At 43.4% G+C, this 25,893-nt stretch overlaps 1 protein-coding gene across 5 annotated transcripts in view; it reads left to right on the forward strand.

Annotated features, from left to right (window-relative positions):
• Window positions 1-25,893, forward strand: part of DLG2 (discs large MAGUK scaffold protein 2) — an 863,264-nt gene that overhangs the window by 163,844 nt on the left and 673,527 nt on the right. For 4 of the 5 annotated variants that reach the window (XM_060273906.1, XM_035114518.2, XM_060273901.1 and 1 more), the window contains one exon: window positions 22,487-22,561. In XM_060273906.1, coding sequence (XP_060129889.1) covers window positions 22,487-22,561 — 75 coding nt within the window. The remainder of the gene's footprint in view (window positions 1-22,486; window positions 22,562-25,893) is intronic. The other variant, XM_060273902.1, reaches the window with a different exon arrangement.

Here is a 25,893-nt window from a genome sequence, read left to right on the forward strand (position 1 = left end):
CAAACTCAGCAAGCAAAGCTCTGGCTTGGTGTGCTGCTTTAGTTATCAGATTATATAATGTACCTTTTTGCACTTGGCAATTTCAGAAATGGAAGGAGTGCAATGACTTTGGTCTCTAAATAGTAGGATGGTGCAATTGCTGCTGCCTTTAAATGACAGGTGTAAAGCGGGGAAAGCAAGATGGCAAGAAAGGGATGATGACATGATAATAATTGAAAAGTTGGCCCCATGTTGCAGGCTGGAGTCTCCAGTATTGGAAAGACAGAAGATTGTTGTACAGTGGTACCTCGGGTTAGAAATGCTTCAGGTTACAAACGCTTCAGGTTACAAACTCCGCTAACCCAGAAATAGTACCTCAGGTTAAGAACTTTGCTTCAGGATGAGAACAGAAATTGTGCTCTGGCGGCACGGCGGCAGCAGGAGGCCCCATTAGGTAAAGTGGTGCTTCAGGTTAAGAACAGTTTCAGGTTAAGAACAGACCTCCGGAACAAATTAAGTTCTTAACCAGAGGTACCACTGTACTTGGTCACTTGCTGAGGTCAAAGACCCAATTTTTTTCCTTACATTTGGCACTTTGTTGCCGCAGAAGAGGTGACACAAGTCTTGTCAATAAACTGTTGTGGGAGGTAAATTATGGAGAGTTAGCGTCCTCTACCATTTGTGTACTTTGTTGGTTGTGTCTCATTTGTGTGTGGGTTGGTCATTCCCTTCCCCTCTATCTGCAGTCCAGCATCTTCATTGATTCAGAGAGAGGTGGTGTAGTACAGTGGCTAAGAGACTGGGCTCCAGATCAGGAAGTCTATGGTTTGAATATCACCTCTGCCATAAACTCACTATTTATTTATTTTATTTAAGATATTCATACACCACCTCTGAGTGCAAAAAGCTCTATCAAGGCAACTCCTGTAAACCACTAATATAGAATACAATAATACTGCAAATAAAAATTAATAAAGCCAGAACACAATAAAGCAAACATTGAGCCCAGAATTTAACTAAAGCAAGCTTTAGTAGTTTGTTAAGGATGTTGAGGGTTGTTAAGAGAGACCCACTGGTCCCTTAACTGAGCTACAGTTCCCAGAATAGTTTTACAATCAATCCCGCTTGCAACTGAATTCCGGGAATTCTAGTTTTGTATGGGCAAAAGGAGGTCTCCTAACACTTCTCAGCATCCTAAAAAATCTACAGTTCCCAGGATTCTTTGGGTTGTTATTTATTTCACCAGTTTATATGCTGCTTACATTGTAGGCTCTAAGCAGTGTACAGCAAGACTAAAAAGACACAGTAAATATAAAATCAGTTAAAAACTAATCATAAAACCGGCAATTTGACCTGCTGCAATAAGATCTTCATTGGCGCTGCAAGTTCTGCTGTGGTTCCAACTTGAAAATGCTTGTAAAGTGCTTTGAGCACTTGAAAGCCCTATACAGATATTAAGAATAATTGTTCTGTTACCTTAATGAGAAGCGACTTGCTGAGTAGGGTGGAGCTGCTAGGCTACCTTCCCAGCAGGTGGGGTGCTGTTGCTCCAACATCTGAAGGGAACCTGGTTGGTTGGTTGTGCTGAGTTGGGTGGACCAATGGCATGACTCAGCATAGGGCAGCTTTCTGACTGATGGTGACAGACCTATCCTCCATAAGTATGAAAAGCTAAGGGCCCAAGGTGGCACAACATTATTCATGCAATTGGCAATTGCATGAAAGATTTTTTAAAAAGTAGATTGCAGGTGGGGCCCCCAGTCTGACTTGCCTTCACTCCAAGGTGTTGGATAGGGAGATTTAACCCTGCAATCCAAATGCAAATGGGGGGGGGGGAAGGCACTGTACCTATTACCTGCAATGGGGGGGGGGAGAGCTCACATTGAAGCCAATGAGCGCTCCCTATCCTGTACAGTGCGTTTAGTAGGCTCAGGGGACTTGATCAGGGCTGAAGGATGAAAGACCACTTACACCTCACCCTAGGGTCTGGGTCAGGTCTCCTATGCCTGCAATTTACTTTGAAAAATATATTCACAAGGCTGTTAATAGCATGAATGGCATCTTGTCTAGTTTGGCCGAAACTGGTGGCCACCACCACACTTTTGGAGTGGTGAATTCCCCATGTCAGTTATGCAATCAGGAATCTATGCCCTGAACTTACTGCCAAAGAGTCAGGAGGATGAAGATTCAGAACTAGTAATTGGCAAGGCACTTAGGGAGCAATCCCATAGCAAGCTCTGCTGGGATGAGTGGGTCAGGATCCAGCGGCTCTCCAGCTGAGCTGAGAGTTTCTCAGTGCAGATGGGCTATGCTGGCTTGCCTTTGGATGACCCAACTGGACGTGCCGAGACTGCTGCACCTTAAGGCTGCATAAGCCCCGGAAAGGATGCGTTCTTGGGGGCAGGACCAGAGAAGGGGAACTTAGGCTGGATCGTATGCCCATTCCGTTTGGTCATGAGATCTGGTGTAAGTTAAGCTGCCCCAAAGGGTGGTGTAACTCAAACACTATTCGTTGGCCAGGCTTAGCCTGGCTCAGCCAGCAGTAGCCCCACTGCTGAACCAAATTTGGATCTGGTGTAACTTTATATCAGTTGAGCTTAGGCTGGCTGGCTTTATCCCAATTTCTTGTGTCTAGGATTGCTTCCCAAGTTCTCAAAATCTTGTTGGCACCTGTCTGTTTTGGGAGACAATGGAAGAGTGCACCTTTGGGGGTCAAGTCAAACCGCTGGACAGTTACAACACCTGCAGTGGCTGTAGAAACCAATGCAGGAGAGACATGTTTGTTGCAGGTGGGGCAGGTGAAGGTGTCTTGCTGCTACAGTTACCAAAGAGGTCTTGCTGCTACAGTTACCAAAGAGGTCATTGGGACAGCTCCATTGTGGCTGCCTCCAGCATTGGACATAGTATGCCTCTGAATACCCATCGCTGAGGCTCACAAGTGGGGCGAGGGCTATTGTGCTCATGTCCTGCTTGTGGGATCTGATTGCTTGCTGTGAGAACTGAGTACTGGACTGGACAGCCCATGGGATGAGTGAGCAATTTGATCCAGTTTGCATGTAAAGACAAGCCAAAACCCAGCCATCCTTTAAAATTCAGCCTTCTCTGAATTTTGCAATGCAGTTCTCCACCCAAATAATGTGTGCAAGAATGCATATACTGAGGTAAAGTATCCAAAGAAATGCTGAAATTAGTGACTATAACATTTTAAAAAATACATTACTTGAGGGGAAGCTGGTTTGCAAAAATGTGCATATTAGGCTGTAAATATGTGTATATTAGGACCCAGGTGGCGCTGTGGGTTAAACTACAGAGTCTAGGGCTTGCTGATCAGAAGGTCAGTGGTTCGAATCCCTGCAACGGGGTGAGCTCCTGTTGCTCGGTCCCAGCTCCTGCCCACCTAGCAGTTTGAAAGCACATCAAAGTGCAAGTAGATAAATAGGGACTGCTCCGGCGGGAAGGTAAACGGCGTTTCCGTGCGCTGCTCTGGTTCGCCAGAAGCAGCTTTGTCATGCTGGCCACATGACCCGGAAGCTGTCTGCGGACAAACACCGGCTCCCTCAGCCTATAGAGCAAGATGAGCGCCGCAGCCCCAGAGTTGGACACGACTGGACCTGATGGTCAGGGGCCCCTTTACCTTTATGTGCACATTAGGAGAAAGTCGCATTAAATGCCAGTGAATTTTCGCAAGGACTTCTTCATTTGATCGTAAACTGAGGTGGAAATGTGTGGAACTGAACGTAAGATTGGAAAAATGAGAAAGGGAGAGAAATCTAAACTGACAGATGGACCTTTAGCCTCATCCAACACGGCTCTTCTCCTATTCTTATGGCACTTGGGAGAATTGAGTTCAACGTTACAATATACAATGCGGAGATTTCACAGCTGTTATATGGCTGTACCTAGCATATGTTGGGGACAATGTGGCAGTTCCTGTGTCACTGGAGCAACACACCGGAGCAGTCTTAACATGAGTATGGGATGTCAGTACTTGTACCCATTAATTATGCATAGAGCTCAGAGGTCAATCAGTAAACAACTGCTATGGGCATGTGAGAGTAAATCCAGATTCCTCTGAAGATGATGGTGGTGGTGGTGGCGGCGGCAAAATGTTCAGGTTCAAGTCATTCTGTGCAGTGGAATTCATCTTTGCAATATAAATGAAGTAAGTGCTAGGGACAGCTCCACTTTTGCATTGAAGTACTTTCTAGAACCTTAAAATTCATGCTCAGGAGCCGCAGATGCTCTGCGCCTGGAGCATCTGAGATTGAGATCAACGTCCTTGGCGTCAGAGAAGTAAGGAACATCTGTTATATTTGCAAATGTTAGATGTATGTGTACTAGGCTGGGCCTGAAATCTCTGAAGCTCTGAAGTAAGTGATGTGCACTGCTCATTCACCCCCCCCCCCGAACTTTGTACAAATAAATTAGCATTGGGTATTGCAGCTAAGATTTAGCTGTTTCCAGTTGTATTTAAAGTGTGTATGTGTGTGGTTGGTTTAGTTAATTTTATTTACTGCATTTATTGCTACAGTTTAGACTTGAGGGAAAGAGTAATAAGAGAAAAGGGATTCCTTAGGTTGAGTTCTATCTGTGCAAGTAAATTATTGATTATTGCATCTTCATTATTTATATAGCACAGAAAATGTTGATAGTAGGCTCTGCGTGCAAAACTGAAACAACCGGCCATGCTGGAAAACTCACAGTCTACTTGGTGTGAGCCAAGAAGCAAAAGAAAAGGTGGAACAATCATGTGACAAAGAAATTAAAAATATTTAGCATTCATATAGAACAGGGGTCATGGCGTAGTGCCCTTTAGGGGTCGTTGGACTCCACTTCCCATCAGCCCCAGCCATCACGGCAAATGGTCAGAGATGATAGGAGTGGCAGTCCAGCATTTGAAGGCCACCACATTGGCTCCCTGATATAGAACTTCCTAATGTTCAAAGCATCACATGCATAATCTGTCTTTATATACTGCTGTCAGTGCACATGGCATTCTACAAAGTATGGCAGGTCCCTGTTCCAAAGGCCTTAAAGTCTAAAATAAACACAGGGAAACAACACAGGAAGGGAAGGGGGGGAGGGAGGGGCAGGCAGTAGAGGAATGTGTTGTTGTTGTTGTTGTTGTTGTTTGTTGTTTTAATTCCACCTACTTTGCTAAGTTGTGTATTTATTACCTGCCCTTCACCCAAAGGTCTCATTAAAGCATTAAAACATGGTATTAAAAACAATTTAAAAGAACTGTCAACCACAGAAATAAGTTGAGTCCTAAAAACATAGAGTGTCGAGAGCCAGGGTAAAAAAGTGCATCTTCAGCATTCTCCAGAAGCTGTATAATGAAGGTTCCAGGTGTACCTCTGTGGAGAGGGTGTTCCATAGCTTAGGGGCTGCAAAAAAGAATGTTCTCTACTGGTCCGCCACCCCTGGGTGGGGCTCCAAGGGTGGTTGAATGGACCAAGAGGGCCCCCTCTGCTGATCTTTGCACCTGAGGATCTGTAGGGAAGGAAGCAGTCTTTCAGATATTTGGGGCCTGACTCATTTAGGGCTTTAAACACTAGCGGGAGGCCTTTGAATTGAACCTGGAAATGAACTGGCAACCAGTGTTGCTGTTGTAAAACAGGGGTTGTTATATGGGATCTAAATGGAACCCCAGCCGGTAATCTGGATGCTGCATTTTGGAACAACTGAAGTTTCCAAGTCGTCTTCAAGGTCAGCCCTACGTAGAGCGCATTGCACTAATCCAATCTGGAAGCTAACAGAACATGGAGTACACGGTGTTATACCGGCTTTGGACCAGATGGATGATTCAAAGTTGGAGATTATATGTGGAAGGGCTGTAGTCAGGTCTGGTGTCAGATTATGGGAGGCCCCCGGCAAGGTATTCTCTGAGCCCCCCAACTGAGGTGTTGTGGAATGGCAGGGTCACCAGGGCTGGCAGGATGAGGATGACCTAGAGAAGGGCACCAGCAGCTACTGGGGGCCCTCAGGACTCAAGTCAGGAGACCTCAGCGCTCCTGTGGAACGTGAAGATGCTCCAGAGGGGCTGGGGGACTAGGGGCCAGCAGGAGAGCAGGAAGGCAGCATGGAATATATAACTGAAGTGGGCACCATGTTCTTTCTCCCAAAAGCTTCTGGATTCAAACACAGTGTTTGTACTTTGGTGGGCACCTGATGCATTTGTGTGTGTGTGTGTGTGTGTGTGTGTGTGTGTGTGTGTGTGTGTTTGAGGGGGAATGTGGCTACTCAGTTTTTCAGCAATGGGGCATTAAGATGAAAATGGAAAATGGAAATCCTGACTTTTCCCAGTGGGCGCCCTTCTAGAGCTTGTGAGAGCACATGCATTGCACACAAATACAAAGGAAAAACAAAACAGTATAACCTGACCCAAAAATACCCACCCACCCCACTCACACATGAAAACAAAGACCATCATAGCCAATCACAATTGAACAACCACACCCTTGGCCAAATCTCTCTCACCATCAAAAGAACACAAGCGAATAAAGGAGCACCAACACAAACAAAGCTGACATCAAGCTCTACATATATTAAGCAAAACAGAAACATCGTCACCTACTCTCGCCCCCATCCACTCTCCCATCCCTATCTACCTCGTTTTCCCTCTTCTTAGTGTCTTAACAAATGAAACTGATTTGCAAAAATGTTACATGTTAAAATATGAGTGACACTGCACACACCTTTGTAATTCAAGAAATCTTTAACAACAACAACAACAGTAAAACAAAACAGCACAGTATATCTGGAAGAGACCTAAATCAGATAAGTAGAGTACTTAAGAAAATTAGGAAAGGCAAATTTCATGTTGCTTCATGGAAATGGAGTCCAGTGTATCTGCATTTGATATGTGTGTGTGTGCGTGCACACTGTATAATAGAATCCCACCGAACAGCATAGAATTTCACAGGATCCTCTGAGCCTTTGGCAACATGTTATTTATAAGTTATTTTTTCAGCTACCAAAGCAAGAGCCGCAAGTCCCGTAAGGTTTCCATTTTGGGGAAGTTCTACAACACCCACGTCAAGAATTCCTGAGAGTTGAACCCTTTCAGTTTATTACCCCAGTTCACAAATTCAGGGAAGTACTTGGGTCTTAGCCTTAAGTGCAGTCGCTGCCGACATGCTATATGTCCTTTTCCAAATGATTTCGCCGGCTTCCAATTTGATCCCTGAACCCGGCATGTTTTAGCACGTTAACCCCACAGTCCCCAAACAAGCCTACATGCAATATCTGCAGATTAATTAAAAGGAGTCCGTTAGCTTCATAAAGTTTTTTGATTTTGAAAGAGTTGTCCTCACCAAATGATGGAGATGAGAGTGAGAATTTCAAAATTCAATTACCAGTATAAAAAGGACCACTGTGATAGAGTTAAATCAGGCAGAAGGTTCTCAATTACACGTGAGCAATCCCATTAGGGTTCAGAGTACACATGCAAGGCCAGTGCCTCAGCTGCTATATGTTGGCATAGCTCTATGAAACTGTGGGAGCTTTGCTGATTTCCACAGTAGTATAGATAATAATGCCCTGGAGAACATAAACAGTATTTTGTATTGTATATCATCTCCATTCCTTAGCAGCAAAATATGTTCAAGAGTTGGTGCGGTCAAAATATAGCTTCTGACTTCCTCTACTCTGAAACAGCAAATAATTGTTTTGGGAATGACTGTAGTTTTGTGGTAGAATACATGCTTTTCATGTAGAAGGTCTCAAGTTCTGTCCTGACATCTCCTGGTATAGGGTTGGTAAAGATCCCAGTCTGAAATCCTGGAGAGCCCTTGCCAATCAGTGCAGAGTAGATAAACCAGTGTTCTCAGTCCATATAATGCAGCTTTCTAGGTTTAGCCTTGTAGCAACTTAAAGACCATTTGATTTATTATGGCATTAGCTTTTGTGGACCAGAGTCCACTTCATCAGATGCTTGGTGGTTATCTACTTCATCATTTGACAAAATCTGGTGCCTTTCATGATGACAATTTGCAGAATGGACTCTAGAGCAGTGATGGGCAACCTTTTGAGCTTGGTGTGTCAAAATTAGCCAAAAACCGAGCATAACGGCTGGTGTGTCACTTCGAGAAAAAAACCATAATTTCGCGATATTTATAGTTTAAATAACAAAAATGTATAATTGTAATATATAACTATATTTAATAAACCAAAAACTAATTAATTAACCAAACCAAAAACCCCTTATTTATCACAAAGTGCCCAGAGTTGTTGAGCTTTTTGGGGGGAGCTGCTGACCAAGGTTTTGGGGTTTTTTTGGGTGTGTGTGTGCAAAAGCTGCTTTGCTTTTTTTGGGGGGGGGAAAGAACAGAAATAAATGACGAATAATACCTTTGCTGGAACTAACACGCAGCACCGACATAGTCTGCCAAAGCGCCAAAAACCCCAGCACAGAACGGGTTAAAAAACCAATCTCTGGCTACCAGCAACAAAAAACAAAATAAAGGATCCGGGTTTTAACAGCGGAGACAACAGCGGGAATGGGCTGATGGGGGCGCGTGCCAGCAGTGAGGGCTCTGTGTGTCACGTCTGACACGCGTGTCATAGGTTCGCCATCACTGCTCTAGAGTATGAAAACCTGTGCTCTTATAAACCTACATGCACCTTAAAGACTAATTCAAGGTGTCAAAAGTCTGCCTTTCTGAAAATTGCCTCCATCCCGAGATCCTTGTGGCCAGCTTATCATTGATGCACCAGAAACCTACATGGATTCATGCTGTGTGTTTTGACTGATAAATGCAGAGTAAACATGGATTCTTATGGTGACACATTCCTCTGAAAATTGATGGGGCCAATTCATTCATTGTAGAAATGTACATGTAACCTGTGTTGTTGAATTGTTCAAAAAGCAGCCAGTCATGACATGATATCATGCAGGCACCTGGAATATCCCTAGTATCTGAGCATAACATAAATCACAATCCTATTCATGCTTCTTTGGGAATAATTGAGCTCGGTGGGGCATACGTCTAAGAAAGAATGTACAAGAGAGGGTTTTTTGGGGTGTGTGTGTGTAAAATTGAATGTAATCTGCACAGTTATTTCTTAAAGCATATTGCATGATGGTTCAATCCACTAGGGAAATCAATTATCTGTAGCCTCACTTCAGGATATGACTCTCACCATATCTCCTCTTCTCTCAATTTTCATGCCATGGTACTTGGGCTGCTGTTCAGAACATATTCTTAGGACCACCACTTTCTTTCATGGTTCTTGCTCAACTGTTGTTGATGGCCATATTCAATAAATATTGCATGCATTGCTATGCTGCACTGGATAGAAGTTCCCAATTAGCTAAGTACTGCAACCCCCCCCTTTTTTCAAGTCAAGCCACGGACTCCCTACTTTTGAAAATTTTGATAACTCTGAGGTAGTTTTTGCTATGTGAATGGTGCCACAGAACACCAACTGGGAACTACTGAGGTAGGATATTTAATTCTGAGTCCCATGACTACCCCATATCTATCCCCCTTCCATCATGTACGCATTGAACATACCATTTTGGCTTCCTTGATTTGCCCCACTTCTAGCAACTTCAACATCTGATATGAAGTAGACGCCCTGCAACCATAGTCACTGAGACAACCACTGTTTGTCTGCCATTGTCACCACGTCCAGGACCATGGACAAAACAAAATTTAAAAATTTAAAAAATTCCTTCCAGTAGCACCTTAGAGACCAACTAAGTTTGTCATTGGTATGAGCTTTCATGTGCATGCACACTTCTTCAGATAACACGGCTACCTACCGGTAACTAGGACCATGGACAGTTCTCATTGCTGTTCCTCATGTTGCCACCAAGTCTTGGTGTGGAACCACACAACACATTGAACTCCATGATTCCAACCCACCCCCAGCTAATTCTGGAGCTTGAAGTAGAAGGTTTTCTTGTTGTGGCATCCAGAATGTGCAACTAAATGCCCCAACATATTCGGCTGTCCGCATTTACTTTACAGCTAGGCCATTGCTGTCTTAAGATGCTTCTTTTATGACCTGCTTTTAATTTATCTGCTGTGGGGGGGGATTTCCCTTGTTTTAGCCTTGACTCTGTTCAGCATTCATTTTAATGTTTTAACTGCTGCTTTTGTGTGAGGTATGGGTTTGCTTTGTATTTCTTAATTAAAACTATTGTTTTAAAGGTTTCCCCCCCCCCTCAAAAAAACCCCCAACTTTGTTAGGTAATACTCCCTGGAGTATTTCTGATAGAATATAAATACAGGAATGAATAGCTAAGTCTGGCATTTTCTGCTAAAAGCCATTCCCCCAAAGGAGCTTCCCCCTTAATCATCTAGCAGAAAAGATACCGTATTTTCCCATGAATAAGATGCCCCCATGTATAAAACAGCTCCTATTTTTTGTGCCCTAAAGTAAGAAATCAATATTTTAAATACTCAAGATTGCTAAAATGGTTGAGCTTTCTTGGGGAATTCACCCAAATTTGCTGCCGCTGAAGGAGGCAGGCAGGCAGACAAAGCGGGGTGGGTAGGCAAGTGAGTGATTGACAGTTAGCAACAGGGAGCGGGATGAACAGCTAAAGCGCTGGACTGTATTTTTACGTGTATAAGACAACCCCCGTGTATAAGATGAGCCCCTATTTTGGATTAAAAACTAAGCAAAAACATTGCCTTGTACACGAAAAAATACGGTACACGTACACATATTTTTTCCCCTAGTACTGTCAAAGCAGCTGGGGGTTGGTTGGGGAAATGGTATGAAATGAAAAGCTTAAGAAATTCCTCTCACTCAGTACCAGTCTTTCAGATTACAGCCTCAGCAGCTACACATACACACACAACACCCAGAAGAACCATGGAATGACCCTAGGTACTTCAGTCTCATATACACACTTTTGCACCTGCCATAAATTGTGACACACTGTCAAAAACCAGAGCCATGTCTCTGACTCTCCTTTCTCCTTTTGTTTAGTAAAACTGCCATGTGTCCCAATGATGGTCTTCAGTTCTCCGGCCCATTCATTGGGGACCTCTCCTGTCACTATCTAGTTCTGCTCCTAGAACTGTTAAGAGTTCACACCTATCTACTCAAAATTCACAGTGAAATTGTTCTAAAGCAGTGGGGAGTGGGTTATCAAGTGCTCCGTGAAGCGTTTGCACACAAATTGGACATCAGGAGAGAGGGAGGGAGGGAGGGAGGGATAGTAGAAGATAAATTAAGTCAGTCCTCCAAGGCCAAAATGGTGGTTAAAATCTAGATAGTTAAACCCTATGACTAATTCCTTCTTGAAGAAACTGTAGCATGGAAACAGCATGGAAACTGAGAAATCAGTGTGGAAGTTAGTGTGAGACTAAACTCAGCATTTGTTATGTACAAGTACACCCGGAAGAAAATCTAGAGAATCTTTTCTGCTGTTTTAATACTTAACACCACTGTTTGCATCACCTTTTCTGTTTACACCAGAGATGGCAAGTGTAATACATTACGAACAAGGCAGCACTCAATATTCTCCAGTTTAAATATTCACATGAAGCTAGCATATTTGATGCAGCCAAATTACTTAAAGGTCATTCAGTCATTTTTCTCCCTCTCTGGCTGCTTCATCTGTTCTGTGCCATTTTCTTCCTTCTTTGCTCTCATTGTGCTTGCCTTCATTAGCCCACACTTCTGTTAAATCCCATTGGCTGTGGAGACTCACATGACACCATCACAATCACATACTTTAGCGATGCAGTTGACGGAATCAACTAGGTTAAGAGAAAGTGAGGGCAAATGAGGCCAATAGCAGTGAGAGTAAAACGAAGGAAAACAGCACCAAGAAGAAGACATATCAAATAATACAAATTTGTTCAAAAGTATCAAACAATACATATATGTTCATTTGTACTGTGGAACAGTGAAGCTGGGAGTTTTTGTTTTTGTTTGCAGACACTGCTTTGAGATGAAACAAAAAAAGGAAGTTTGGCTTAACTCCATTTTCACACCTTTCCTTACCAATCTTTACATTTTGGTACAATTGTAACAGTTAGGTTTATGGAACATATGGCTCAACTCTTACAACAAAAGTTCCAAAATGATTTACAACAAGATATTTTAAAACAAACAAACAAACAAATGCAGAAATAAAACTACATAAGCATATTAAAACCTTAGTCAAAGAAGTCATTTGGTGCTGCCCAAATGGCCACTAAATAAATGTAAAGGGTTTGCCTAGAGCTGAAACAATGTCAAAGTAGGCCCCTGGCAGGCCTCTTTGGGTAGAGCATTCCATGGATGGGGAACTACTACAGAAAAGGCCCGTTCTCTCATTGCATAGCTGCCAAGTTATCCCTTTTTTTAAGGGATTTTCCCTTATGCTGAATAGGCTTCCTCGCGAGAAAAGTGAAAACTTGGCAGCTATGTCTCATTGCCTCCCTCCACATCTCCGCTGGAAGTGGCAGACAGAGAAGGGCCTCCTCAGATCATGATTTCTGCATCCGGACAGTGGCACTTTAGGTATAGTTCATTAATTTAGCCAACTAATTTGCTACTTTGGGAGTTTGCAAAGTATGAATACAGACTTTTGAAACCCTTTATGTGTTTTCCAGGGATAATTTTTTTTTGTCGAGAAACGTCATGAAAATCATGTGCATTGCCTATACATATTGCAAGTGGAACAGGTTGTAATTATATCTTGTCAAAAGCCCCTTTTGCCTGCTCTTCTTTATTCCTTTAAAAATATGGTAATTGCCCCTTTCCCCCTTGTAGTTAATTTTAAATTTCTGGAAGAATTAAGCCTGTTAAATCTCTTCATTCTCTCTCCCCCCCCCAAAACTGCTCTTGGTCTCTATGGTAGCAGCAAGAATAGAATTACTTTGATCTCCATTTCTAAATGGCATCTCGTTTCTTCCAAGCATTGACCTTGTTTAGTGCGAATGAAATTTCCGATAAAACTCCATTAACTTATCATTTGTTGATCTCAGAGAAACGTCTTTAGGGGAGCAGCTTTAGCTCTGAAAGACAAAAGGTGATTTGTTTTAGAAAATCAATGAAAAGCGCCATAAACTAAGGGAGAAAATATGCAATTAACTGCTCGGTCAGACCCCATTAGGGCTTTAATACTGCTTAGCGTTGGAGTGCTGCATCTTACAAGTTGGAAAATGAGAAAGCAGCACATGAAAACTCAGACGTCTGCTCCTGCATTTAAAAGGATCCAGCTGCCATCATTGGTGTGCAGGGTGAAGGGTGTTTGTGTGTCCAGTTTCATGTAACATAGTGTGGCAGGATGCAGCCAGGCTTTCTAGCGCATGATGATGTGGTCTTTAAACTCCACACAACTCCAGATTAGGGTGGCCAGATTGTAAAATGGGTTTCATTGCAAGCTTATTCGCTGTACACTGCTTTGATTTTAAATACATACATACATACATACATACATACATACATACATACATACATACCGGTACATACAAGCATACATACAAGCTCGTATCCCATTAAATCTGTCACTGAATTTTGACAGAATTACCCAATACACACTTTCAAACACAATATGCAAACTGAAGCAAAGCCATTCTTCAAAATCCACCTTTCCTATAAATTTTCAGTGCAGTTCACCTGCCAAGTAATGTGTTCAGAAATACATATTTTAGGGTAATGTGTGCATTTAAAAACATTATAAATGTGTATATTGTGCAAAATTGCATAAAACAGGAGTATATTATGAGAAAGTCTCATTAAATGCTGATGAATTTTCATGACTTCTTCCTTTTTTAAAATGCAAAATAATGTGGAAACACAGAGAACTTTTCAGGTTCATTTGTCTATCCGCTCCCCTGCCTGTTTTGGGTACACATCTGGGGCCTTGCTGTCTTTAGCAAGCATGGGGAGAAGTGAACCCAAAGACTAGGAGGAGGTGGGAAGCAGAATGGCCTCCCAATTCAGCGATGAATTTAAAGGTACAAAGGAATCTCGCAAGTTTCAACCTGTCAAACCTAGTGGCCACCTTTAAATCCTGCAAATTATGGAGCATCCATTCAAAATGATTACTGCAGTGATGAATTTAATGCAATATAGTACACTCTAAAGCTCTGCATAGGGACATGGGTGGCACTGTGGTTTAAACCACAGAGCCTAGGGCTTGCTGATCAGATGGTCAGCAGTTTGAATCCCCGCGACGGGGTGAGCTCCTGTTGCTTGGTCCCAGCTCCTGCCACCTAGCAGTTTGAAAGCACAAAGTGCAAGTAGATAAATAGGTACCGCTCCGGTGGGAAGATAAACGCTGTTTCCATGCACTGCTCTGGTTCGCCAGAAGCGGCTTTGTCATGCTGGCCCCATGACCCGGAAGCTGTACGCCGGCTCCCTCTGCCACTAAAGCGAGATGAGCATCGCAACCTGAGTCATCCGCAACTGGACCTAACAGTCAGGGGTCCCTTTAAAGCTCTGCATAGATTCCTGGAGTGACTCAAACACTGAACTCAGTGGATATGAATGGGGATAAGAAAATCAGAATAGCCTGCTTGGCCAGACCAATCCTCCCTCTAGTCCAGCATCCTGTTCTCACAGTGGCCTCTGGGAAACCTGCAAGCAGATCCCAAGCACAAGAGCACTCTCCCCTCCTGTGATTTCCAGAAACTGGTATTGAGAAGCAGACTACATCTGACTACTGAGGCAGAGTATAGTCATTGTGGCTACCGTAGTAGCTTTCTCCTCCATGAATTTGTCTAATCCTCTCTAAAGACCATCCAACTTGGTGGCTATCACTACCTCCTGGGAGAGCAAGTTCCATATTTCTACTATGTGCTGTGTGAAGAAGTGCTTTCTTTTATCTGACTTAAATTATGTCATTGCCTGCCTACCAGAGGGATTGGACACATTCCAATTTGCCTACAAAATGAAAAGATCAACAGAGGATGCTGTGGCGATTGCCCTCCAAGCTGTTCTTACACATTTGGAGCAGCGGGGGAGCTATGCCAGACTGCTTTTTGTAGATTTCAGCTCTGCATTCAATACCATTCTACCGCGACGTCTGATAACTAAATTGGGAAATCTGGGGCTCCCACTATCACTCTGTGGGTGGATATTGGACTTTCTTTCAGATCGCTCCCAGAGGGTCCGGTTGGGCCCTTATATGTCTAACATGCTTAGGACTAACACAGGAACACCGCAAGGATGTGTGCTTAGTCCGCTCCTTTATACTCTTTATACCCATGATTGTGTCGCTGCCCACCCTAGAAATAGGGTTGTCAAATTTGCAGATGACACAACCGTGATCGGGCTCATCTCTGATAAGGAGGGTGAAACGGACTATAGAGATGAGGTGGAGCGGCTGACAGAGTGGTGCAGAGTTAATAACTTGCTCATAAATACAAAGAAAACAAAGGAGCTTGTGGTGGACTTCAGGAGACAGAAGAACAAGGTCTAGCCACTTTTGATTGATGGAATTTGTGTGGAGAGGGTAACAACGTTTAGATTTCTAGGCATTGAGTTACAGGAGGATCTGTCCTGGAGTGTTAATACAAGGGGGCTTGTGAAGAAGGGGCAGCAGAGACTGTATTTTTTTTTGAGAATTTTAAGAAAAAACCATCTTCCACAAAAGCTGCTGCTTGCCTTCTATCACTGTGCCATACAGAGCGTGCTCACGTACGGTTTATGTGTGTGGCACGGAAGCTGTACTTCTCAGGACAGAGCAGGGTTGTGCAGAATTATTAAAACAGCAGAGAGCATTATTGGCTGCTCACTCTCCACCTTAGAACAAATCTATACCACCAGGTGCCATAGAAAAGCACTAGACATATCAAGAGATCCAACGCACCCTGGTCACCATTTGTTTCAGCTCCTGCCATCGGGACGGAGATATAGAACTATGCAGGCAAGAACGAGCCGTCTCAGTAACAGTTTCTTCTCTAGAGCAATTTTGGCCTTAAATGGAAAGCCTGGACTTTGAAGTCATCTTATTTTACTTGTTATTTGTATTATATTTACTGTTTTTAATTAGGTTTTGTAATTTTGGATTATGCGGAATGCTTTATCTGAGTGGATGTAGCAACCGAATAATTTTGTTGTTCCCGCAAGGGGACAATGACAATAAAGGTATCTTAATCTTAAATCATCCTGCATTCAACTTTATTGGATGTTGATGAGTTCTAGCATTATGAGAGGCAGATAATAACTTTTCTCTAGCCACTTTCTCCATCCCATGAATAATTTTATGAACTTCGATCATGTTGCCTCTTACTCACCTTTTCTCTGAGTGAAAAAGTTTGGGACTGTCATTCTTAGAGTTTAAGAATGGGGAGGCAGGCAGTGTTAATGACTTCTGATGGTAGTGGTAGCAGTAGTAAGTTGGGCAGCCAGTCCTCTCCAGGCAGCCACCATTGTTTTGTTGAATGCTCTGGAACTTGTTTCATTCTGCAGCTTTTTTATGTGTGTGGCAGGGGTGGGTGGGGGAGGGGGAATAGTAGTTGCTGGGGTGGGGAGGCAGCCTCCAATAGCAGCCACCATTTTGGGTTGTTGTTAGATTAGGCTTCATTGGAAAAAGATGGCACCCAGGGCATTCTGGGGGTGGGGGAAAATGGCGACCACAAGGTGTGGTGGCAGTAGTAAAAAGGAAGGAAGGAAGGAAGGAAGGAAGGAAGGAAGGAAGGAAGGAAGGAAGGAAGGAAGGCAACTTTAATGTATGAATAGCCAAACGGATGTGCTTTTTAATAAATCAACAGTGAAATTAATGAGGTTTTTTTAAAAAAGCAGAAAATGAATAGAGTTGTTAAGTGAAAAAATGCTTACGAAGTTCTGCTATAATCCCGAGTAAGTAATAACATCAATTTATTTTAGTAATCAGATGTTTTCCACCACAATCTCTACTAGCCCCGGCCAGCACAGCTAGTTCTAACTAAAACTGAGTTTTGCTTGGTTTTCTAACAGCGTTTCTCTTTGCTAGATGCCTTAATCTCACTCTCTTGCTTGGAGTTCTGACTGCCATGATCCTTGACCCCTCCAGAGTCCTTGATCCTGCAAGAAAGTGCTCTGGCCTTTCAAGGCATGACCAAAAAAACAAAAACAAAACCCATTATATGTTGATTGCAAACCCTGCTCTTAAAACCAAAATTGCTATCTAGGATAATAAATGGCCATTATCGCCACTCCTTATACTACCCAGCAATTTCAATTTTTAAGAAAGGGAATTGTAAATAAAAATAGCAGCACTTCTTATTCCTGAAGGACAACTTGCCCTGCTAGTTCTTCCCCCTTCAAATAAAAAAGTACACTTAATGCTGCTATTGTCTGCCTACAGGAACATTTCTCTCTCTCTGCTCCCGCCTCTTATTTTTGAAATGGAAAGCAGCATGAATCAGTTTTCTTTGGAGATGCAATGCAGCCTCCACAGAATAATAATAATAATAATAATAATAATAATAATAATAATAATTTATTTGTACCCCACCCTTCCGGCTGGGTTTCCCCAGCCACTCTGGGCAGCTTCCAACAAAGATTAAAATACATTAAATGTCACACATTAAAAACTTCCCTAAACAGGATTGCCTTCAGATGCTTTCTAAATGTCAGGTAGTTGTTTATCTCTTTGACATGTGAAGGGTTCCACAGGGCGGGTGCCACTACGGAGAAGGCCCTCTGCCTGGTTCCCTGTAACTTGGCTTCTCGCAGTGAGGACCTCAGTGTTCGCGCTGAACGATGGGGGTGGAGACGCTCCTTTAGGTATACTGGGCTGAGGCCGTTTAGGGCTTTAAAGGTCAGCACCAACACTTTGAATTGTGCTCGGAAACGATAAAAATAAGTACTAAATTTTTAAATATATAAAAATAATACATTTTCTGCTAATTATGGGGAAGACTCCTCAAGGACAACTATCCGAAATAAATATGAATAGCTGACACCTACATCCCATATTACACATTATGGTAACGGCTGGCTGTGAAGGAAGAAAAGCTTTAGTCATTGTGTGCTTGGCTGCTTTTTGCTTTGAAGGCTCCCTTGCACAGGAGGGTCAAAAGTTTAAGGGGAGGTTTTGCTCAGGATCTTCTGCAAAGGAGGGCCAAAGGTTCAGCCTGGGAACCAGGCAATTAAGAGAAAGTATAAACTTTTCCAGAAGCCTGCTGTCCTTCTGATGGGCTGAAAGGTTGGGAAGGGGAGTGAAAATACTGTATAGAAGTAAAGCTGGAAAGAGAAGTCAAGTTGGAAAGAGAACTCTTTTAGAGGGAACTGCAGCAGAAAGGAGCTAGGAGAACACTCCTAAGGGACCCAGAAGCTAAACTGAGTGATGTGACTTGATATGTATTGGCTTGAATAGGGAAACAGCCTAGAAAAGGTATAGCTGGGTGTCTTCTTCTTCTTCTTCTTCTTCTTCTTCTTCTTCTTCTTCTTCTTCTTCTTCTTCTTCTTCTTCTTCTTCTTCTTCTTCTTCTTCTTCTCTTGAGGACAATTATGCAAACTGTAAAGTTAAATGTTTTTATAAAACAGTTTCCTCAACTGGTGTCTCACTACACTCCTAAGTAACTACATTTGCGGCCAACTGTGCAAACACTTTCCAGTGGCCTGCAGAGTCCATGGTGGTCGTTTGGTTTGGAAGCTACAAAGACATGAAGGAATCTGTCCAGGCCTGTTTTGGCCAGAAAGATTTGTTGTCCCTGCCTCTTTTGAGAACCATTGTGTTGCTAAGGCATGAACCATTCTATCCAGCTGACAAATTGTCACATTTACTGAGGGGACCCGGGTTTAAGTGCCTATGAAGGTCACTGGGCTATTTTGGTCTTGTCACTCTTTCAGCCTAATCAGAGCTGCGGTAAGGATAAAATGAGGGTGGAGGACAATGCAAGCATGACCTGGAGCTCATTGAAAGAAGGATAGGGTAAAACAAATAGAACTCTCTCCTGTATATAGGGTCATTCCACACATTACATTTCTAGGTGCAGGCTGCCTTAAATGTGCTCTTAAAAATGTAAACTACAGATGTAAGAAACATGGCTTGCGGACATGTCCATCATGTATGAAACTCGACAGGGTGCACTCAGCAGGGAACAGCCACATGTTGAACCCTGAGTACTGATTCAGGCTCCACACAGATATTGGTACTTTTAGTGTAGTATGTTTATTAAACAGCAGGGGTGTAGCGAGGCGACACCCGGGATGCTGCACATCGTGCTATGTAGAGGGGAATCGCACCCCCCGCGACTTCTAAACGGAGCCTAAACGGTCCAGGCTCAGGCGCAGATTGCGGGGCGGGGGCGCGGCCCCGAGTGCCACCCCCCCTCCAGCAGGCCGCCACGTGGCGATTTCGGCAGGCATGCCTGCAACTTTTTTTTCAGGCTGCCGTGTAGAGGTGAGGGGCAGGGGCGCGGCCCCAAGTGACACCCCCTCCAGGGCGGTACCTGGGGCGAACCGCCCCCCTGCCCCCCGCTTGCTCCGCCCCTGTTAAACAGGTTTCTATGCAGTTCCCTAGCAGAGCTCTAAATGCAGCAATGCAACAAGCACACTTAACCCACCATGTTTGAATAGAACAGGAGTATCCAGAGAGGTTGTACAAACTGCCACGAAACACACCTGACCCTGCAGCATGGTGCTAAAGGCACACATCAGTTATTCAAGGATGCAGCCACTGATGCAAAACTAGAGCAGGGATTTATGCTGTTTGCACACCTGGCCCAAGTTATATAATGGCAAAAAGATTCCAATTATTGAGACGTAAGTGCTTGAGGACAAAGGCCTGCATTTGTTAAGAGCTGTCTGACAATGCTTCTTTCTTAATCTACATGGTTCCTGCTATGCTGGGGCTCAGCTACATAATCCACTAGCTGTGATCACCCCTGCCCTTTCAGAAATTGACAACTCCTCCACATAATGCCCCGAATGACTTCTCCAGCTTTTTCTAGAGCCACACGTTCAGCACACCTGTTTAATAGCACAACGATCCTTTCCCTGGTCCTCCTTTTTAAGCAGCTTTAGAGGGTTAGATATGAACTGCAGAAACCGACACTCAGCAGTACTGAATCATTCATGGAATACATGCAATTTTTGGATCCCGGTGAATTTATCAGTACTGTTAGTTTTCATAAGAAAAGGAGCGAGATCCTTTGTCTGCTGGACCGCAAGTTTAGCCTACTTGCATCGGGGCTGGTGTTGCATATGTTGTGAAAGTAAAATCACTGGCACTCAAGAGAGATGATACACTCTTCTTTCTGATATGAAGCAGACATGTATGTGACTACTAGTGTCATGGCTCCAGTACAGTGGTATCTTGGTTGTCGAACTTAATCCATTCTGGGAGTCTGTTCGACTCCCGGAACCATTTGAAAACCAAGGCGTGGCTTCTGAGTGTCTGCAGGAGCTCCCTGCACTCGATCAGAAGCCGTGAAAGCCACGTCGGACATTCGGCTTCCAGAAAATGTTCGCAAACCGGAACACTCACTTCCGGGTTTGTGGGATTCGGGGGACCTGATTTGTTCGGGAGCCAAGCTGTTCGACAACCGAGGTACCACTGTATTTATGCCAGTTGCTGGGAATCCAAAGAGAAGATAGTTGCTGCCGTACCCAGGTCCTGCCTGCAGACTTTCCACAGCCATAGGTCTTTGGCTTGATCTGGCAGGACTGTGCATTTGCTCCTATAAAATCTGAACAATCAAAGGGGCTGGAATAGCCCTGAAGATGGACAGCCACCCCCACCCCCCCAGTTTCCTCAGCATACAATGTGCACTACTTTCAGCTTCTTGGAGGAAAGGCAGGCTAGAAATGCATTAAATAATAAATAAATAAATATGTAACAGCTTGCCTCTCTTTGGAAACGATCTTTTAAGAATCCCTGAAGTCTGCTTCTCAGCTAGGCTTGGCCAAACGTCCACAACATCCATCATGAAAAAAAGCAGCATTACTTGTTGGTATTTAGAGCATGCTGTGAAGTCAGAAATCGAGAATTAGCCTTGCTGTGCCCCTAAAATCTGCCAAGTTCATTCTTAAGATGTGTACTTATGTACCATGCAAACAGCCTGAAATGACCGAACACACGGAGCCTGATTTAAGTGCAGTTGTTTTATTGACTAGATGCATGTTGATAAATACTGATTGGGTGATGAGTTTGCAGAGGTGTTTTGTTCAGCAAAAATAAAAATTGTTTTAACACTTATTGGCTATGTGTTTGGGCAGAAAAAAAGTTAATCATTCTCGTTTGTTCTTGAGATACTCCAGATGAGGAAAGAGTTTTGTTTTGTTTTTTAAAAAAACAACCAAATACAAGTGTGCGATTTAAAAATTGTAACACAAACTAATGAGCCAAGTAATGAGAGAGGCTAGATAAGGAATTAAAAAGATGGTTTAAGGCCTGGAAACGATGTCTTATGAGGAACGGCTTAGGGAGCTGGGTATGTTTAGCCTGGAGAAGAGAAGGTTAAGGGGTGATATAGCCATGTTCAAATATATAAAAGGATGTCATATAGAGGAGGGAGAAAGGTTGTTTTCTGCTGCTCCAGAGAAGTGGACACGGAACAATGGATTCAAACTAAAAGAAAGAAGATTCCACCTAAACATTAGGAAGAACTTCTGACAGTAAGAGCTGTTTGGCAGTGGAATTTGCTACCAAGGAGTGTGGTGGAGTCTCCTTCTTTGGAGGTCTTTAAGCAGAGGCTTGACAGGCATATGTCAGGAATGCTTTGATGGTGTTTCCTGCTTGGCAGGGGGTTGGACTGCATGGCCCTTGTGGTCTCTTCCAACTCTATGATTCTATGTTTCTACAGTGAAAAATAGTCATATAGGAGCATGATCAAGGATGGACCATTGCTCAGTGGCAGAGCCCATGCTAAGCACTGCTAAGTAACTGTCCCATCAGCAAGATTTACACTTGCACAATGGGATGTTCCTGCTCTCCTCTGCCCATGCACCCTCTAAATAATTATTTTATTTTATTATTTATGCCCCACCCATCTGGCTGGGTTTCCCCAGCCACTCTAAATCTGGTGCAATAAAGAATGGGCAACTTGATATACTTTTATTGATGCTTGTTACAGGTAGGTAGCTGTGTTGGTCTGACGTAGTCGAAACAAACAAACAAAAAACTCCTTCCAGTAGCATCTTGGAGACCAACTAAGTTTGTCATAGGTATGAGCTTTTGTGTGCATGCACTCTTCTTCAGACACTTCGGATTTTATTGATGCTGTTAGTCAACAGGGTGAGAGGAGGAAGCCATCAAAGACTGACGGAAAACTGCAGAAAGATATATTTGATTAATAGGAATCTAATAATACTCAGTAATATGAATGAGTATTAATATTTCTATTAATGTGTTTTGGTGATAGATTTTAATGTTATTGTTGCTTGTAGTCCCCTCTGATGTGTGTTTATATATAGTGTGTGTGTGTGTGTGTGTGTGTGTGTGTGTGTGAAAGATTGAATGTGGAGTCATTTTCATGCAAGGTATTTGTTCTACTATTGAACTACAGCTGCTTCTTTAAGGTGGCACCATCTTCAAACCAACACTTTTCCTCCAATATCTGGTAGTTCATGCACACAGAATATCTAACACACCACCCTCTTGCTTCCTTCATTGCAGCAGAGCCACACCAGATGCCCAGCGCACAAGTGTCCCGTTGAATCACCTGGATGGATACCTATTCAGCACTCTGTGGTAAGTCGGAGCCTTTTCCTCCCTCTGTTGCAAAGACTAAAGAGAATAAAGGAGATGTCTTTCTCCTAGAGGCAGCCGTAGGGCTGTATACCAGAATGTTTGATAAAACTATCAGAGAAAGGCCAAAATAAGGGTACGTTCTGGTCTGTGTGAGTGGGTTTTTTCCAAAGCAATTCATAGTTTTGCTGGAGTTGTGGTTACGTACTCTGTCACTGAGGGATTGAAAATAATCTCAAAAAAATTCTAGAAAAAGATCTGTTGGTGATGGGTGAAGCCCAGGAGAAGACAAAGAACCTCTTTCCTGATTTCACGGTTCTCCTTGCTTTCAGGCATCTGAATTAGATACATTTTCAGCTGCTGGGTTCTAATCCAGACTTTCTAAAGCTGCAATCCTCCCCATATTTACCTGAAAGTAAGGCCCCATGAAATCACCAGGATTCGTTTCTGCGAAACTGCTTAGGATCAGGCTGCAGAAGTCCTAAAATTAATGCTGCAGTGTTCCCATTAATATGGTCAGGAAAACTGACATTTTGAGTTTTGCCTCTGCCAATCGAGTGTTAAATGTTTAGTCTTGATACCCAAACTGAGATGTTATAAATTTCAAATCAGAGGTGTGCAAGTTTGGATTTTAAACCATCCAATTTCTTCCCACGATTGGTGCATTACTCAGAAAGTTTTTTTTTGAGATCAATGGAAACAGCTTTAGAACCAACTCTTTCCCATCTTATGGCAAACATATACAGTCATACCTCCGCGAACGTCTGCCCTGTCAACCGTCCATTTCAGCAAACGCCCATGAGAAACCCGGAAATACCGGAACGGGCTACTTCGAGGTTTGCCGCTCATGCATGCGCAGAAGCACAAACCACTCCGTGTGTGTGTGCAGAGCGGCGATTTGTTGAGTGTCCTTTTCATGGAGCGTCCGGGTCTCTGGAATGGATCCCGGACTCTGAACAAGTTACTACCACTGTATTTTAAGCATGTGAGCAGCCCTCTGAAAACTGCCAAACAGTATCTATTTCTTTAGCATTTTATAGGGCTTGCCGATCAGAAGGTCGGCGGTTCGAATCGCCGTGACGGGGTGAGCTCCCATTGCTCAGTCCCAGCTCCTGCCCACCTATCAATTCGAAAGCATGATAAAAGTGCAAGTAGATAAATAGGTACTGCTCCAAGCGGGAAGGTAAACAGCATTTCCGTGTGCTGCTCTGGTTCGCCAGAAGCGGCTTTGTCATGCTGGCCACATGACATGGAAGCTGTACGCCGGCTCCCTCGACCAATAGAGTGAGATGAGTGCCGCAGCCCCAGAGTCGGTCAAGACTGGACCTAATGGTCAGGGGTCACTTTACCTTTACCTTTATGGTTGATGTTTAAATATGCAAGGTGCTGGCTGTCAGGTGGGTAGAATCTCCACTCCAATGATGTGTGTTCCATGTGGTGGTTTTGCTGGAGTGCTGATGCTCACTGCACATACACAGAGACTAAGAACCTTTGAAGGATTTGTGCTGGCTGCTGGAGCTGCTTCCATTGGATAGTACTTGTTTGGCTCCCTACAAGATGTTGAGGTTAACAAACATCTAATTTAAATTGGGCCTCTGTTGTGCAGAATATTCAATGTGTACTGTAAGTACACACTGACCAGAGAATTATATTACAGAAGAGAGTCCAAAGCTGCAATCTTATAAGCAGTTACTTGAAAGTAAGCATCACTGAACACAGTGAGACTTACATCTCTGCGTAACCATGCATAGAATTGCACTGTTGGACAACAATTCTGTGCATGCTTATTTGGGAGTTAGGTTGCAATACGAACCCCACTTACCTATGAGTAAAGGTAAAAGGTAAATGACCCCTGGATGGTTAAGGTGAATATGGGGTATGGCGCTCATCTCGCTTCAGGCCAAAGTAACCAGCGTTTGTCCACAGACAGTTTTCCGGGTCATGTGGCCAGCATGACTAAACTGCTACTGGTGCATGGAGGACTGTGACGAGTGCCAGAATGCACGGAAATGCCATTTACCTTCCTGCCACAGTGGTACCTATTTATCTACTTGCACTGGTATGCTTTTGAACTGCTAGGTTGGCAGGAGCTGGGGCGGAGCCATGGGAGTTCACCCCATCATGGGGATTCGAACCGCCGACCTTCCAATCAGCAAGCACAAAAGGCTAAGTGGTTTAGACCACAGCGCCACCCGTGTCCCTTTACCTATGAGTATCCAGTCATCTCCCTCTGCTTGTTTAAGTTACACTGCTCACATTCACTGGAATGCTCTGATGTTTTGGTACATGTGAGTGCACTCTTTTCACATATTCCAGCTTCCCTTTGAAATGGGTGCTGGGGTTGGGTGCTGGAACTCCAAATAGGGGAATAATTTTGTTCAATTATATACCAACCAGCCATCATTGTGATCGTTCACTGCTCAAGGGTGATGTTGTGCTATGGTGTGTCTTTTCGTTGTAATTGCTATTAAAAATTAATATCCCACCTTTCAGTTCAAAAATAGGCCTCTTTAAAGTGCCTTACAAGGGAACACAGTCAAGCATCATAAAAGAGAAACAACATCACATCATATATACTTAAAAAATAATAATCACAGCAGGCATTTGCAGCCTTTATCCTGCCCTCCCTGCTCCTGTGCGGTCTGGGTTGTGCCTGAAATGTACAGCTGTGTACCAAACATATATACCAGATTTCATTCAAACATCTCAATGTTCCAGGGGATTGTCATGTTGCAAACAGAGAAAGCGAAATACTGTAGACCAGTTAACTCAAAGGCATCCCTTGAATCAGTCTATACCTGTTTAAATGTCTATATTTCTGATTTCACTTCTTCTAAACCAAGGAAAGCCTTTTTAGTGCTAGTCTTTCAAATGATCCCTGCTTTTGGCCTTGAAGATAGTTATCCTCCACTTCCTTTAGGAATCCCAAGTTGTGTATGCATGGAATTTGCTGAGCAAGAGCATCCACCTTGCTACCTGTTTTATTCTCTTATTATATATGCCATTTAATCAATTTATAGACTGATGCATATAGGGAAGTTTGCAAAGTAAAAGGCATACGACTGCAAAACTAAGATACAGATAAAACAAAAATATCCAGTGTCAATAAAACCCCCGAATCAAAATATTGAGCAGTGCAACCCCAAAATTAATAGCAATAATTTTTAATAATTTTATTATTTATACCCCACCCATCTGGCTGGGTTTCCCCAGCCTCTCTGGGCGGCTAATTATTATTATGATATTATTATTTATACCCCGCCCATCTGGCTGGGTTTCCCCCACCACTCTGGCGGGCACTGCAGGGATTCAGAGGGGTGTCTCCTAGCTCTACC

This window comes from Zootoca vivipara, chromosome 4, assembly GCF_963506605.1.
Source record: "Zootoca vivipara chromosome 4, rZooViv1.1, whole genome shotgun sequence".
In the NCBI taxonomy this organism is placed as follows: domain Eukaryota; kingdom Metazoa; phylum Chordata; class Lepidosauria; order Squamata; family Lacertidae; genus Zootoca; species Zootoca vivipara.